The sequence below is a fragment of the Hyperolius riggenbachi genome, chromosome 1 (genome assembly GCF_040937935.1).
Source record: "Hyperolius riggenbachi isolate aHypRig1 chromosome 1, aHypRig1.pri, whole genome shotgun sequence".
In the NCBI taxonomy this organism is placed as follows: domain Eukaryota; kingdom Metazoa; phylum Chordata; class Amphibia; order Anura; family Hyperoliidae; genus Hyperolius; species Hyperolius riggenbachi.
In genome coordinates this window covers 560,205,501-560,222,131 of record NC_090646.1, presented here as the reverse complement: position 1 = coordinate 560,222,131, position 16,631 = coordinate 560,205,501, and the positions used below count along the sequence as shown (strand labels likewise).

Sequence of the window (16,631 nt, the reverse complement as noted above, 5' to 3'; positions counted from 1 at the left end):
ACTACAGAAGCATCAAAACCGCAAACAGGAGGCATGATCAATTCATAGGGGCCCCCAAGTTATATTTACTGCATAAAAACTTACAATGAGAAATTACATCTTTGCATCTAGACGAGTTTATCTTGCCATTCAGGCACAGGAAACAAATCAGGAGTCAGACATACCTTTTGTGTTAAGTTGAGGTCAGGATCCATTTTTATCATCTCCCAACTGCCATATCCATATTCGTAAATGCCAATTAAAAGGTTTGAATCATCTTCCTTGTTCCATTCTATATCAAAGTGCGCTGCTTTTGTATGGCATGGAATTACATATCTGGAAAAATGCAATGGCAAAGAAACCACGTCATCAATAATTGCCGGCCTACTATAAAAAAAACAAAACACGCATTTCCTATACGAACAAGTGTGTCCATAGACAGGGCAGTGAATCATACAGGCAAGATCGGCTCACACTAGAGCATTCTGCCTGCAAGCTTTTCCACAGCGTTAAGGGCTCACTCATGCTACAGTATGTGCCTTGCTCTCAGTCAAATAAGCATGGTAACAAAAGTAGATTTTCATGTTATCATTCACGTTCCCAAGCGAAGCATTGTAACATGGCCCAGAAACATCTTCGCACACAAGACGTGTTTTCACATCCAGTTCAATCATATTAAAGTGAACCAGAGATGAATAAGGCAAAAGATTTTATACATACCTGGGGCTTCCTCCAGCCCCATCCGCGTGGATCACTCCCACACCGCCCTCCGCTTCCCGCAGCTACGAGAACCGGGTCCCGTCACTGACGTCATCGGAGCCAGCCTATGCAGGAGAAGAGCGCCCTCTACCTATCTCTCCAGCCGCTGCTGGAGATACGCAAACAGCGCACTTCTGTTACGCTAGGCTGAGTCCGTCTAACAGAAGTGCAGGGATACGGTTCTCGTAGCTGCAGACAGCGGTGTGGGAGCGATCCGAGCTTATGGGGCTGGAGGAAGCCCCAGGTATGTATAACATCTTCTCCTTTATTCATCTCTGGTTCACTTTAAGGCCGCTGTCTGTGTTGTAACGTTGGGTTATTGAATGACCTCAGGGAACACTGGTACTCAAGTCAAACTTGCATCCATAATAATCAGACAGTAGTTTGAGGCTGTATTCACAGTGGGACGTTGCGTTTTAATGCGACGTTAAAGTCGCAACGTGTCTGCTTTGAGAGGTAATGCACTGCAAGCAGTGAGTTACCATAACATTTTTCAGCGCGACGTTAATGTCGCACTGTGAACGTCCCATAGGATTATCATTGCAGTGCGGTAAGCTGCGATATAAAACTTTATAACGCAGCTCCGCAACATGCCACTGTGAATGCGACCTCAGGCTATAAAAATCTAGTGTGTGTATGTTGCTTCATATGTGAAGATGGCCAGTCCGATGCACCACCCACCTTTTCCTTTCTTCAGGATCAGAGGGAATAGATTTATGCAATGGGAGTAGCTCTTCTTCATGTGAACTGACCAGCTTTGCATTAACTTGTACACCTGAAATACGGAATGTTGGTCCTTTCATTTTCCCTCTCCTTCCTCCTTGACAAAATGAGAAAAGGTGCATTAACAGCAGTGACATTCACTGGATAACATGCAATAAAATTTACATGACTTACAACAAGACAATAACATTTTGACATTAAAGTGTACCCAAGACGACATGCGCCATAATGAGATAAATGTGTATGTACTGTGCAAAACATTACTACACTGCTTTACTTGTTTTATTTTGCTGCCTGAAAGAGTTTATTTCCAGGCATGGAAGTGACAACTTCTGTCTTGTCAGTACTTTGTGGGAATATAGTAATCACTGATAAGCAGACTCCAGCCATAAAAGTTTCCCTGGCAGAATACAACTTCTGAGGGCAGAAAAAGATAAAATACATGAACTATTGACCTTTTTTCTAACTCTAGGACGCTTAATAGGCTGTAATTGATTAGAGACAAAAAAAAAAAATCAACCTACTTTGTAAATGTTTAAATATAAAAAAAAAAAAACATTGGATACTTTAAAAAGTCATTTTAGGAGTAGGAGAATGAATATCATTGTTTATCTCATCAGTTTATTTTCACCTGAGGTTCACTTTAAATTCAAGCTCAATTAGCAGCATACAAGTCAATCTATATCCTTACTGTAGCTTTCCATCTATACCCTTATCCTAGCATTTTTAAATTTTGAATTAACAACATTATTCTGGATCTGAGCTTATAGAAGATAATGGCGTCAAATCACTAAGCATTTGCACATTTGGTAATGCAGAAAACAGGAACCATTACTAAACATCTTCTCAGACATCAATTCACTAAACCTACTACAGCACTAAAAAAGAAAATGACTGACTAGTGAGGTAAATTACCGACATGTGCGGTAAATACCTCAAATGTCAATTCACAAAGATTAGAGCATTTGGTAAAGCAATTAAATGTTCTGTATTTTAAAGTGTACCAGAGACGAGGCCACATGGATTAAAAATACATATCTGGGGTTTCCTCCAGCCCCCTCCGGCCTGATCGCTACCACACCATTCTCTTCCGATTGCCCGTACGCTCAGTACTGGCCCCAGAAAATCCATCAGTCCGGCCAGGCGCGCTCCCGGCGCCTATACAGTAGGCCCCTGGACCGGGGGACTTTCCAGGGCCAATTGTGGAAAAACGACAATTGGTAGAGGATGGCATGGGAGTGATCAGGCCGGAGGCGGATGGAGGAAGCCCCAGGTAGATATTATCCATGTGGCCCCGTATCACGGTCACTTTAAGACCTGTCTAAAACGGATAGACAAGGCAGCTGCTAATAGGAAGAGCTTCCTGGTCCTGCTACTCACCCCATTTGATCCAATGCACTGGCCTGTGGTACATCACAAAAAATAAAAACTAAATATGCAAAAGGAGGAGGCACTGAAAAAAGGCTTTATGTATCCCTTTAGATGTGCCGATCTCTATACTGATCCACAGAAGAGAGACTTCTAGTGGAATACATGCACATTTGAACTGATGCAGGAAGCCTAGTACAGTAGAATACTGACACAGGAACGGCACAAGCAGAGAGAATCCCAGCTTGCTGCCTGACCTACTCCACAGCTGGTGAGAGATTACTGAACAAGTTTTAACTGCTTGCCGATTGGCGTGAACGCAGCAGCAGCCCTGATTGGCGTATTTTTTTTTTTTTTTTTAAAGAAAAGGGTTTGTGGTCTCCTGTACACATTTCATGTCAGAAAAAAGTGTGAACAGACCCCTTATTCACCATCACAAGCTTTTGCATTCCACATACACCTGTCCTTTCCATACCAGATGTGCTGTCCCTTAGAGCTTTGATGCAGCCATTGTGGACCAGTTCTCCAAGTCTTCGGAGGTCAGTCTCCGATTTATCCACCAGCTCTGCATCGCGAGCAATTGCATCTAGCCTGAGAGAAAAACAAAACAAACATTTTCACTAGGCTAATTTTGAAGGTATATTTACATGACATGTAGACTTACAAAAGATTTTCACTACATGAAATACTGATCCCTACTTTGTATTTGTAAATGTTTTTAACATTAATTTGTTCAGTATTAAGGCTATGTTAAGTGCATGCCATTGCCCCATCACCTCAGCATATATATGTATGTGCCCTCGCCATGGGCATTACTCGATATTCTAGAGGAGTAACTGAAGCTCGAATCACTGCACAAACCCATCCAGGTACCTACATTAAAGAGAATCTGTACTCTGAAATTCTTACAATAAAAAGCATACCATTCTATTCATTATGTGCTCCTGGTCCCCTCTGTGCTGTTTCTGCCATTCTCTGCTGCAAACCTGGCTTGTAATTGCCAGTTTTAGGCAGTGTTTACAAACAAACTAACCAGCTTCTAATAGGCTCAGCTAAGCAGAGTGTGTTAGTCACACAGAGCCTGCAGGGGGTGTGTACAGCTTCTAGCTAATCACAAGCAGCCCTGCACATTCCAGTCTGACTGCCTCAGCCTGACTGTGCCGACTATAGAGAGAAGATTAGATCATATAACAGAGATAACACAGCTACTGTGCAATTAGGAAAAGCTGCAGTAAGCCAGACCACATTAGAAAAGGCATAGGAACTTATAGCATAGAAGAAATAAAGATAAACAATTTGTTACAGAGTCTCTTTAAGCTTGTGCTACAAGTTATAAAACATGTAACTATTGAAAAAGGTAACTGAGGGTTTGAGAGAGAGAGAGAGAGAGAAAAAAAAAATCTTGTATAAGTGACTTTCTCCCCCTTCACACATTTTTTCCAGAAAAGTAGGGCTATGTCCAGATTTACAAATAAAAGGGGAACAATTTACATTAACCAGTCTCTGCATTCTCCAAACTAATGTCTGGTACACACCATGCAATTTCCCATCAAATGGACAATTCGAATATCGAGTAAATCATTTCAGACAGGTCCGGCTGATTTCTGATCATTTTTCCGACTACTTCAATACAAAATCGATCAGAAAAATTATCTGAAATCAGATTGGACCTGTCAGAAATTAATGATTCGGGTCTGACAGGAAGTTACATGGTACATACCAGGCATATTAGTGGTGATCACAGGCAATATCTCAACTTTTATGCCAGTTTACACAAATAAAATCAGCGACTGCAGATTACAATGCAGCAATAAAAATTCACCAGCAGGTGGTGCAGTAGAAGAAATCTGTAGCAGTAAATTACCGTATTTTCCGGACTATAAGATGCTCCTGACTATAAGACGCACCTAGGAATAGAGCAGGGGTCCCCAACCTTTTCCGGCACGGGGACCACTTTCTGACCAAATTTCTCTCCGGGGCCCGCCAGGGGGCGTGGGGGGAGGCGTGGGGGGAGACAATGTCGTGCGCATAGCTAGCATAGTTGCCCCAGTATAGGGAGTTTAGTTGCCCCAGTATGGCTAGTACAGTTACCCCAGTATACCTAGTATAGTGCCCAGTATAGGTAGGTAGTGCCCCAGTATAGCTAGTATAGTGCCCCAGTATAGCTAGTATGCCCCAGTATGGCTAGTATAGTGCCCCAGTATAGCTAGTATGGTGCCCCAGTATAGCTAGTATGGCTAGTATAGTGCCCCAGTATAGCTAGTGTGCCCCAGTATAGCTAGTATAGTGCCCCACTATGGCTAGTATAGTGCCCCAGTATGGCTAGTATAGTGCCCCAGTACGGCTAGTATAGTGCCCCAGTACGGCTAGTATAGTGCCCCAGTACGGCTAGTATAGTGCCCCTGTATAGCTAGTATAGTGCCCCAGTATAGCTAGTATAGTGCCCCAGTATAGTGCCCCAGTATAGCTAGTATAGTGCCCCTGTATAGCTAGTATAGTGCCCCAGTATAGCTAGTATAGTGCCCCAGTATAGCTAGTATGCCCCAGTATAGCTAGTATGCCCCAGTATAGCTAGTATAGTGCCCCAGTATAGCTAGTATAGTGCCCCAGTATAGCTAGTATAGTGCCCCAGTATAGCTAGTATAGTGCCCCAGTATAGCTAGTATAGTGCCCCAGTATAGCTAGTATAGTGCCCCAGTATAGCTAGTATAGTGCCCCAATATAGCTAGTATAGTGCCCCAATATAGCTAGTATAGTGCCCCAATATAGCTAGTATAGTGCCCCAATATAGCTAGTATAGTGCCCCAGTATAGCTAGTATAGTGCCCCAATATAGCTAGTATAGTGCCCCAATATAGCTAGTATAGTGCCCCAGTACAGCCAGTATAGTGCCCAAATATAGCTAGCATTGTGCCCCAGTATAGTAGCCCCCGCCCACACCCCTCCTCCCGCGGCCGCCGCTGCAGTTACCTTTGCCAGCGGTCTCTTTACATTCCCCCCTCTCTCTCTCGCCGGAGTGTGAGTCACAGCAGCGCGCCCTGCGGCTGCTGTGATGGAGAAGGAAGAAGCAGGAAAGAGAGAGCGGTTCCCATAGTAACGGCGCGCCGCTACAGGAAGCCGCTCTGTCTCTCCTGCTTCCTCCCTCTCTATCACAGCAGCCACAGGGCGCGCTGCTGTGACTCACACGCTGGCAAGAGAGAGAGAAGGGGAATATAAGAGACCAAGCGGCCGCCAAAGGTAACAGCAGCGGCGGCCGCGGAGGGGGACGGGCGGAGGGGGCAGGCAAGAGGACAGTCCCGCGGCCCAACTGAAAACGTCCTGCGGACCACCAGTGGGCCGCGGACCACAGGTTGGGGATCCCTGGTTTAGAGGACAAAAACCAGGGGGGAAAAATATATACTAAATCTGGTGCATCCATGGTGAAGCAGCATCTTGCGGAGTATGTCCCTTTTGTACCTCATGCCCCCTTGTACCTCTTGTGTCTCCGTGTCTTCCTCTGTCCCCCTTGTGTCCTTCTCTATGCCCATTTGTGTCCCCCCTTGTGTCCTCCTTTATGCCCCTTTGTGTTCTCTGTTTGTCTCCCTGCGTTCTCCTCTGCATGAGCACAGTGCAGGGAGTCCATGACATTGTGGCGGTTGGAGGTTCGTATTAGCAGGCGTTTACAAGTCAGGAACTTCCTGCATTTGGACTATAAGACACAGTAACTTTTTCCCCCACTTTTGTGAAAAGCCCTGGAAGTGGAGCAGCTCGGAGCAAGTGATTTCCTTTAACGCAGAGCTTAACTCAGATCTCTTCTGCTCTAAAAGATAAACAGCATAATAATCTTCAAAAAAAAAAAAAATTCTTTGTTAAAGAGAACACGAGGTGGGTTTGAAGAATATTATCTGCATACAGAGGCTGCATCTGCCTATACAGCCCAGCCTCTGTTGCTATCCCAAACCCCCCTAAGATCCCCCTGCACTCTGCAATCCCTCATAAATCACAGCCACGCTGCTGACAAACAGCTTGTCAGAGCTGGCTGCGTTTATCTCTATAGTGTCAGTCTGCTGCTCTCCCCGCCTCCTGCAGAACTCCAGTCCCCGCCTGCATCCCTTCCCTCCCTGCTGATTAGAGGGAAGGGACGGGGGCAGGGACCGGAGCTATGCAGGAGGCGGGGGAGCAGCGGAGACTGACACTACAGATGTAAACACAGCCTCACAGCACGGCTGTGATTTATGAGGGATTGCAGAGTGCAGGGGGACCTTAGTGGGGTTTGGGATAGCAACAGAGGCTGGGCTGTATAGGCAGATCCAGCCTCTGTATGCAAATAACATTCTTTAAACACACCTCGGGTTCTCTTTAAAGCTCAAAGCCTGCAATAAATCCGCAGTTTCTACTTCCTGATTCATGGAAGCAGACATATTGTTTACAGCCTGTGCTTTCAAATGGGCTTATATGCCATGGCAGTCATGTGACACAGGGCGGAGGTCAAATTACAACTTGCGATTAAACACAAATGAGGGGGAATTTAACAGGCTAAACTCTCTAAATACATACAAGGTGCATTTCTCTAGGTTTTCCTTCTGTCCTGAGCAAGAGTTCAGGTCCACTTTAAAGTGGATCGGAACTCTTGCACGGGCCAAAAGGAAAAACAGAGAATTGCACATGGTATTGTTTAGAGTGAAAAGCCTGACAAAATCACACAATTGTTACAACAGTAGAGGGGATATGTGGGTTCCAGCAACCATATCTTTGTATCAGGACACTCTGGTAAGGAGGTCCAGGCAAAAGGACCACTATCTACAGACAAGTCAACGAGATGCAAATAATTCCAAGTTGCATGCAAATTTATTACGAATTCCAATACCAAACTGCATAACATTTGCATGTAAACTGTAATTAATGCAGTAGCATCTCACTGACCATCTCTACCGGTAGTATAAGGGTGATCAGTAGGTGTATTGACTTGGACTGCTGTCTACAGCACCAATTTACAGTCTTGTTCAACATACTATTCCACATAGCATAAAGGGGAAATACTACCACAGCCTTTATACATCACAAAACCCAGCGGTAGAACGGCTTCTAGCGCTTTAGCCTCTGTATGTAGCACAGTTGTCAGCTTTACCATCAAATTTGCAGAATTTCAGTAGTTATATAACAAATGTGGACAATTGGGAAAATGTACCTTTCTAAAGGTCCTCCAAACTTCTTATAACTTTTAATAAATCTAGAAACAAAAAAGATGTATAAAGTCACATTGACAGAAAGTAAAAGCATTTCCAAGTGTTGTCTGTATTATCACTAGTTATTCCGCTTTATTATCTCTTCTTCCTGACCAAATTAAAATGTTACTTTAATCCAGTATTTCCCAAACCGTAGACATTGGTCAGATTAACTGACACAAGAGGTGACGCTGCACCTCAGGATTGTAATGCAAACATCACATTTCTAGCATTTGAAGCAAAAGTTAGAGACCTTGCTTCATGTCTTTGTTATCATTCTATCATCTAATGTAGTAAAGTGCCTAAAAGGGTACATGGCAAAACTACATCCATGGCCTTGTGTGTCAGTAGACAACTAAAAGAATACAATGTTCAGGCTTTTAGTTAGCAGCATAGCTTGGTGACAAATCTGTGGCTTAGTGTGCATGGAAGTAATTTTGCTACTCCATCCTTATCTGGTAAGCATGGTTGTAAAGTATACAGCCTTTCTACCTCAGCAACAATAGATGCTATGACAAGCAGGGCTTTAACTCAGCCTTGGTGAATCCCCACATGACATTAATACCACCTCCTTCCCACTGCGTAATCACTGCCTGTCATCACTGTCGGCACAGAGGCTATGCAATGGTTTTCCAGGAGGTAATGAAAAAGAGTAAGCAAGTGGTAGAAGGAAACATGGCTGGCCTCTGAAACACCTTTCACACTGGGGCGATGTGGTGTGGTAAATTTACCCTAGCTGAAAAGGTCTAGGTAGAAGTTATTTAACTTTACTAATCACAGCCATACCTTCTTATTTCAGCATCACTGAAGCCTTTGATGTTTTCTCGTGGAATAGTTCTTGGCCGGCCTCTTTTCTTGGGCCGTTTTCTATCGGAGCCTGAATCGCTGTCTTCAGACCCAGAATACCTTCTATTTCTGCTGCGTCTACCTTCGCTTCCATTGAAGCTTGACTGGAATTCAAAACGCAAAACTGAATACTATAGATTATTCAACCATACCGGCCAACCACAAAGTAGGCATCATAGGGAAGCAACAAGAATGTAACTGCAAGCAATGCCAGCAAGAAAAGATCACAATTGCTACACCAAATGTTTCTACACCCACCTGTTTGGCACAGTTACGCATTCGAGGAAGAAGGTATATTTCTTGGAGCTCTTTTTGTCTCTCCTCCTCCTCCATTCTTCTTCTCTGGTCTGAAGGAATAATGTCATCCCAAGATTTAGCATCCCGATCAGTCTCCACTATATCATCTTCCATTGTTGCAAAGTTAGCAACCTTGTTAAAAAAATATACAGAACACTATTAAATATACAAAGTGACTCATATAATGTTATAGTAATCCAATATCCGTATAGTGTATTCAGGGGGAACACATACCAATTATATCTGCTTTTTTACTTTAGAAGGTTGACTCCAAATATAGATTTTGCCGTTGCCGGGAGTGTGAACGAGGACACGCAAGGCCAGGGCCACGCAGGCATAGTGGCCGCCGACTTGGAAGTCAGTGAGAACAAAACTTTGCCGCATCGGGAGACCAGAGAATCATTCCGTGATAGTGCGGGCACAGGGACGCTGCAGGGGCTGGCAGAAGCAGTGATCACCGGTTGAAATCCGAATAGGTTTTATTCAGATTTTTATCCTGCTAAATAAAGCACCTGCGTGGGTGGGCAAGGGGGGGGGGGGGGGGTGGTTGGGGTGGTTAATCTTACCCAGACATCATCTTATATCCATCCCATGGCGCCTCCCACAATGCTTTCCAAGTGTGTCATGTGACTACAAACACTTCCTCCTTCAACCTGGACGGAGGAAGTGTTTGTAATCACGCGACCGCGGCTTAGATTAACACCCCACCCCCTCTCGCCCTCCCACACAGGTGCTTTAGTTAGCAGGATGAAATCCGAATAAACTAATCCGAATACGGATTTAAGAGCATCTCTGGGCAGAAGCCCCAGGTAAGTGAAACTTTTTTTTGAAAGTTATTTCAGGTTTCCTTTAACACAACTGGCTGGCTTAGTTTAAATTTGAATAGGGATACAAAACTAAACAAGGCCTAAGGCCTCTTGCACACTGCATGCATTTCAGATTCCGATTCCGCTTTTTAATCTGTTTTTACATCCGATTCCGATTCAGATTTTTAATCTTAACTGCATGCTGCGTTTTTTGATCCGTTTTTCTGTTGAATGTATTCAAGGAAAATCGGAAACGGAATCGGAATCGGAAACGGAATCGGAATCGGAAAACGGATTTGCAGTGTGCAGGGAGCCTTATAGTGGCCATCTACTACTTTCATGTGAGAAAAACTGAAATAGTTCACTGTCAGAAGACGTTTCCCACATAAGAGCAATTATGTTACCTAGGCCATACCTTAAATTGTGAAAGCAGCTCATCTCCAACAGTCAACGGTCCTCCCTCATTTTCTCGTGTTTCTGCTCGGTTTAGGATTTCCTCAATGTCCATTTCCTATGTTTAAGATAGCATGTTTTAGCTGGGAAGACAGTAAGCAACGTCAGACTAAAAACTGCAAATCATATTGTATTTGATACCTGGGGCTCCTCCTCTTCCCCTTCAGGTTCCTTGAATAATTCTTCAGCACCAAACTTTAAAATAGCAGCAAGCTCTTCTTTATTAAACGGCGTAGCACTGTGAAATGAGGAGAACTATCAATATGGTGCATCAACTAGCGGAGCATAAAAAGATGGGCTTATGGTAGCATATGCTGTACCTCGAGGGAGTTGATCCAGTGTGTAAAACCGTTTTACCGGTAGTGTCCATTCTTTGAATAACAAGATGATCCAGCACCATTTTCTTCTTGGCTCGTTCAATAATTTCTTCCTCTACAGAGCCTTTGGTGACCAGGCGATATATATTCACCTAAGCACAACAAATGGAACATTAACATATTATTTCAACAATTGTGCTGGTCCAAAACACGCCCACTGGTCTGATGCTGCAATAAAAACAGATGTAGAAGCTAAAGTATGAAGTGGATTTTCTGCGTATTTGTAGCCATGCGCTGTCTTGTTCAGGTCTTTTAAGCAGTGGGTAGTCATGCGAGTAACAGTCTGGGTGGGGACAGCTGTACCAGTCTTTCCAACACAACTAATACAAAGACTGTCCCATCAAAGTTGCAATGTACATTGAGCTGCTATTGCAAAATTCCATTTTGAACCAATATGAACTACTCTTAAGGCTGTGAAAATTAACCATATACAGTTACTGTAAAGTGCATGCAAGAATTGAGGTGGAGGAAAAAAGTATTACTTGTTTTTTTTGCCCAATTCGATGTGCTCTGGCTTGTGCCTGCAAGTCATTTTGTGGATTCCAGTCTGAATCAAAAATGACGACGGTATCCGCTGAAGCCAAGTTTATGCCAAGACCACCAGCTCTGGTAGACAGGAGGAAGCAAAAGTCCTGATAAAAGAGGAGAGAGTTTATTACAGCTATAATGACATCTTACCATCTCTTTGTAAACCTGCATGGCAGTCTCATATGAAAAATGCAAGCATATAGGATTTTACGATAGCTTTCTTGGCGGTATGGACAAGCCAGACTCATCCAGGGATCAATAGCTGAAACAGATATAGACGAATCAGGCTAGTCCAACAGTTCTAAGGCAGGGTTCCTTTTTTGCATTTTTTTTTTAGCATTAAAATTTGCATTCATATGCAAATTTTTGCATGCTATCTGGAGGAGGGGGCCAGGAGCACAGGAGGTAAATCGGTGGCAGCAGCAGGGAAAGGGGGGGTTGGGGGGGGGGGGGAGCAGGTGAACATTACCCCAACACTGGCCCTTGCTCTTCACTGTCTCTCCGCCTCTTGCACTGCAGCTAGGTCTTAATTTTGGGGAGGGCTTATTTTAGGGGAAACATGGTAATAGCAAAAATTATTCAGAAAAGTTAGGAGATAGAGAGAGAGAGAGAGAGAGAGAGAGAGAGAGAGAAGTTTTAAAAGTTAAAAAAGTGACATGCTCCCAATAAAACAGTGTTTTTTTTTTAAAATCCCCAGTTTTAATGACTGCCGCCTGTAGTGATCTGATATTATCGCAAGGGCGAACGTTTGGAGTCCCATTTCTCCACAGATGTGTCGCTCTGCCGTTGCCTAGAGATGCATCTTTACAGCACTATGGCCCCCAAAGTGTCACCCTAGCGAACGCATCCGATCACCACAGATGCACAGGCTGGGAATAACGGTCCGCCACATGCTCAGCTAGTAATATGGGATGTGTCATGTGAAAATTAGGAAGGGTGAAAAATGAAGGAAAAAAAGGGGGTAAGTTCTGCATTTACGCCTAATTTATCCCCATAGAATGACTATAAAATAGTTTTGGGAGAAAAAGATTACCCAAAGAAACAGTAGATTTTACTGAAAAAAATCCCAAGATATATATCACTAAGATGGCATAAGTACTGTAATTAATAAGTTAATGCTGTATCAAAATGACACAGCTAAAGTGTCAAAAATGTCAGGAACCTTAAGAGGTAAAAACCGTGGAACACAAACCAGCTAAAATGTATACTAAACCCTTGCTGGACACTAAGTTACAGGAAAAAACACTTCATGACAATTAATTGAACAGCTTTATGAACAGAAATCCAGCAGAAATTGCTAGGGAGGTTAAAAAAAAGAAACAAAAAAACAACAACAAAAAACACCTCTGAAGGATGTCTCTTACAGAACAGATTAATCTGTCTTAATTGGTTACCTCTGAGCCTTCAGCATTAAAATGATCAAGTGCTTGCTTTCTCAATTCCCCCTTGATGGACCCATCTAACCTCTGCAAAAGAAAAAAAAAAAAAAAAAAAGAAAGAAAGCAAAATGATTATGCATGAAGATCTGACACTTGCAGTTTACTTACTTTCCATCAATGGCTGTATTGCAAATACCTGAAATGGAAACTGTCGAGACTTTAAATATTCTGCGAGGATGTCCAGCATCCGCACCATTTGAGAAAAGATCAAGACTCTGTTGCCACGTTCACGCAAACGTACTAACAACTTGTCCAGAAGAATGAGTTTTCCACTACTCCGAATTAAGTGCTGTGCAAATAGAAACAGGAAAAATACATTAAAACAAAGTCAGAATTCATTTTCTCTGTCACAAAAAAACAACAACATCCTCCAGTCTTTATGTATAGGGGGTATTCTGCTTTAAAAACACAACTAAATATCAATTATGTCAGGAACCGGCCCCACGGCAAGCCTGCAGATACAGTTCCCGACTGCGGGTTTGACCAGATCGAGAAGGGAAGCAGCCTTAGTCGAGCTAACAGAAGGCTGTGACCCCTCAGAACACTTCAGAGAGAACAGAGAGGTGGGCAACATGGATTCACAACAGAAGGTAAATCTGTGCAGCAACACGAGGATGCACTGCAGCTTGTGGGAACCAGAAGCCAACAGGCAAATAATTGATATCTGATTGATCTTTAGTATCTACATGCACCTTGAGACCAACAGGAGAAAGGCTTGATACAAATTTTAACATTTATTTTTAATTTATTTTATCCCATAGACTGCATTATTAGAACAAGGAACATACAGAAGCTACTAGAGAAAGAAAAATCAACCAAAACAAATACCAAATAGGCAGAAGAGAGTACAGTAGAATCCCTTTATTGTAAACGCCAAAGGACCTGGCCAAGTAGTTTACTATATTCATACAAGTACATGGCCTGGACCTAGGGACTAAGTTTACTATAGCCATAGGTTTACATAACAAGATTCTACTGTGGTAGCATGAGGCTCCGTCCACACTTGAGGGAAAAACACTTAGTTTTCCGGATTGGACATCAGCCGAGGAACAGACCCACAAATCGATCATATGTTAAGTATAGGAACCTTTTACATTCAATTCAACTGATCCACTCCGCTTTGCAAAGCCCCGGACCTGCGTATTTTTTCCAGATAAGCAGATGCATTTCCCTTAGAAGCCTATGGTAAAAACACATGTGCTCTGGACCACATACGGACCATCGGATAGTGCAAGATCTGCTCCGGCTGACAGTTTGCAATCCAGCCTCAGTATAGTTCGAGCCTTACACTGAAATCATAGCAACATGCATGTTCTTCCTCTGTGTATGTCAGCCACATACACTGCAGAACATTTCTATACATAGCAGGACTGACCCAAACAACTTTTTGGGCAATCATAGCTAAAAAAGGTAAACTACTAACAGTTTGTGTTTGTCACATAAGATTAGCAATGTAATTTTAAAAACAGATTCAAGAAATTGCATATGTCCATGCTAGCCCCAAGGAGGAGCAGTAAAATGAAAATGTTATATGATGGTTTACTGATTTTTTTTTTTTTACAGCCCCAAAGTTTACAGCTAATGCACTAATGGTCTCACCTGTAGCGCCTCTTGTCTATTATAAAACTCATTATCTTCTGGTGGTTTGATGAGGTAGCAATGATTGCAGCACTTTTTAAGCTCCATCATGACGTTTAAAAATCCTGAGGTACTGCCTTTGGAGCCTTTGCTCAGAGCCTTGTAATTCCTTGTTAAAATCCACCTGAGCAAATAGAATAAAGTTTTAGTTCAACATAAATTAAAGATGTATTAAATCATATGGCCCAGATTTGTAAATATTTAAGGACTTCTGAGGCGATGGATTCAATCTAGTTTTACTTACCTGGGGCTTTTTCCAGCCCCTGGAAGTCCTGCTGGCAGCCACTAAGGATCACCGACCCCCGATGGGTCAGCATCTTCTGCGCTTGCACAGGCCTGCCGCACGTCCACACCACCAAAGACGTACTGCGCCTGCTCCCGATGATGCAGAAGACATTGACCAATTTGGTGTCATCGATCCTTAGAGGCTGCCAAGACTGGAGCTGCGGCGAGGGACACAAATGACTTCCAGGGTGGTCTGAAATAAGCCCCAGGTGAGTAAAGCTAGATTTAATCTATAGCCTCGGAAGTCCTTTAAGTATATCTAGGCCTTGAATGGTCACTTGAGCATCATGGGCAATGGAGGAAGGAAGGGTTGCTCTGCACATAACTAGGAAGTACAAAGACTTGTAGGCTGGTGGTACAAGACAAAAAGAAAACCTACAATATTAAAAACTATTCCCTTAAAGTGGATCAGAGATAAACTTTTACTCATTACATAATTGTGTTCCTTTCATATAGTTTATAGGGCATTCCTCAAGCCAAATACTTTTTGTTTTGTTTTAACACTAATTCCCTATGACCTAAACAAGCCTCTCCCACCACTTCTCCAGTGCCTTGGCACTTTGAGACCCATGTAGCAAGGGCTTATGGGAGCTCAGTCTGAGCAGGAGGAGGTGTTACTAGCCAGATATTTCAGAGGCACAGGGGAGGAGGAGGTGGGAGTGAAGTTTTCACAGGCTGAGGGATGGGGATACAGATCAGCTTTACCTGTATAATGAGGACAAGCAGAACATGGTCGCGCTCATTGTATTACAGGAAGAAATAATCATATACTGTTGAAGCTGTTGCAGCTAGATTTGCTGTGTAAACTATCTAAACTTTAGATAAGATATACAGACAAGTTACTTGTTATAGTTAGTTTTCCATCTCGGATCCGCTTTAACCTCTTTGGTTGTAACCCCGAGCTAGGGTCGGGGCGGAAAACCGCAACTCAGCTGTAATCCCGACCTATGCTCGGGGTAGCCGCCGGAGGCTCTATGCAGAGTATAGCACGCAACAGGAGCATTTCTACATACCTCCCAGGGATCCCGACATTAGACGCCATTCTTCTTCCGTCCTCCCGGGGTCTGCTTCCTCCTGATGAGATCGCCGGCTGTCGTCACTTGAGCTGCAGCGCTACCCGGAGGATGGAGGCATAACTGCAGTGCAGGAGCCCAGGGAGGTGAGTGATTGCTGGGGCTGTGCAGATCTCCCTGGCAGCATGATTTTTTCCAGGTTTTAGGGTCTGAAAGGGTGTAAAAAAATTGTACCAGTTTTAGACCCTAAAATCCGGAATCATACCGCGAAGGGGGTTAATGAAAATTCTTGCAGCTGCAACATACCCCTTGCATGTTACAGATATCCAGCATCTGTCACTGTATCCACCAGGCGGATAGGCTCTCCATAACAGCCATAATTTGTAACATGCTGGATTCAGATTACCTGGTCACAATAGTAAACCAATGAAGGGAGTGTTCAGTTAGAGTCTGTTATTGGTAGCATGAAAACCTCAATGCAAGGACTGATCATTCAAGGTTCACCAGTCCACACTATAAAAAAAGTTTTCTACCACCTGTGTGTACCAATGTTTGCATGCATTTGTAACCATGTTGGTTTCTTATTCTGTACAGTGTAACAGATGATGTTATATAAATTAGTAATAATACAATAATACTTACTTGTAGTACTGTTTCTGGAGTGCACTCATTTCTACCCTCAAAATCTGCTCCACTTTTGCTGGTAAAGATTTCTCTACATCTTTCTTCACCCTTCTCAGAAGGAATGGCTCAAGTTCTCTGTGAAGACTGGCATAGCCATATTCTCTGCCCTTGCCATGTTCTTCTTCAAAGTCTTCCCAGGAAGAAAATCTACAGCAATAAAGTGATCAGGTAAATTGTTTTCTAAATTACAGCTTCAGTTATGCAACACAAGTTGCTATCCATGTTACAGCTTA

General features: G+C 43.2%; 1 protein-coding gene across 4 annotated transcripts in view; it reads right to left on the bottom strand.

Annotated features, from left to right (window-relative positions):
- CHD1 (chromodomain helicase DNA binding protein 1) overlaps positions 1-16,631 on the bottom strand; it is a 105,591-nt gene that overhangs the window by 18,722 nt on the left and 70,238 nt on the right. For 3 of the 4 annotated variants that reach the window (XM_068247477.1, XM_068247478.1, XM_068247480.1), the window contains 14 exons: positions 16,357-16,545; positions 14,378-14,540; positions 12,915-13,067; positions 12,734-12,805; positions 11,294-11,443; positions 10,755-10,903; positions 10,576-10,672; positions 10,397-10,492; positions 9,137-9,307; positions 8,819-8,982; positions 7,996-8,037; positions 3,305-3,420; positions 1,420-1,558; positions 165-315 (listed from right to left, as the gene is read on the bottom strand). In XM_068247477.1, the coding sequence (XP_068103578.1) occupies positions 165-315; positions 1,420-1,558; positions 3,305-3,420; positions 7,996-8,037; positions 8,819-8,982; positions 9,137-9,307; positions 10,397-10,492; positions 10,576-10,672; positions 10,755-10,903; positions 11,294-11,443; positions 12,734-12,805; positions 12,915-13,067; positions 14,378-14,540; positions 16,357-16,545 (1,852 nt within the window). The remainder of the gene's footprint in view (positions 1-164; positions 316-1,419; positions 1,559-3,304; positions 3,421-7,995; positions 8,038-8,818; positions 8,983-9,136; positions 9,308-10,396; positions 10,493-10,575; positions 10,673-10,754; positions 10,904-11,293; positions 11,444-12,733; positions 12,806-12,914; positions 13,068-14,377; positions 14,541-16,356; positions 16,546-16,631) is intronic. The other variant, XM_068247479.1, reaches the window with a different exon arrangement.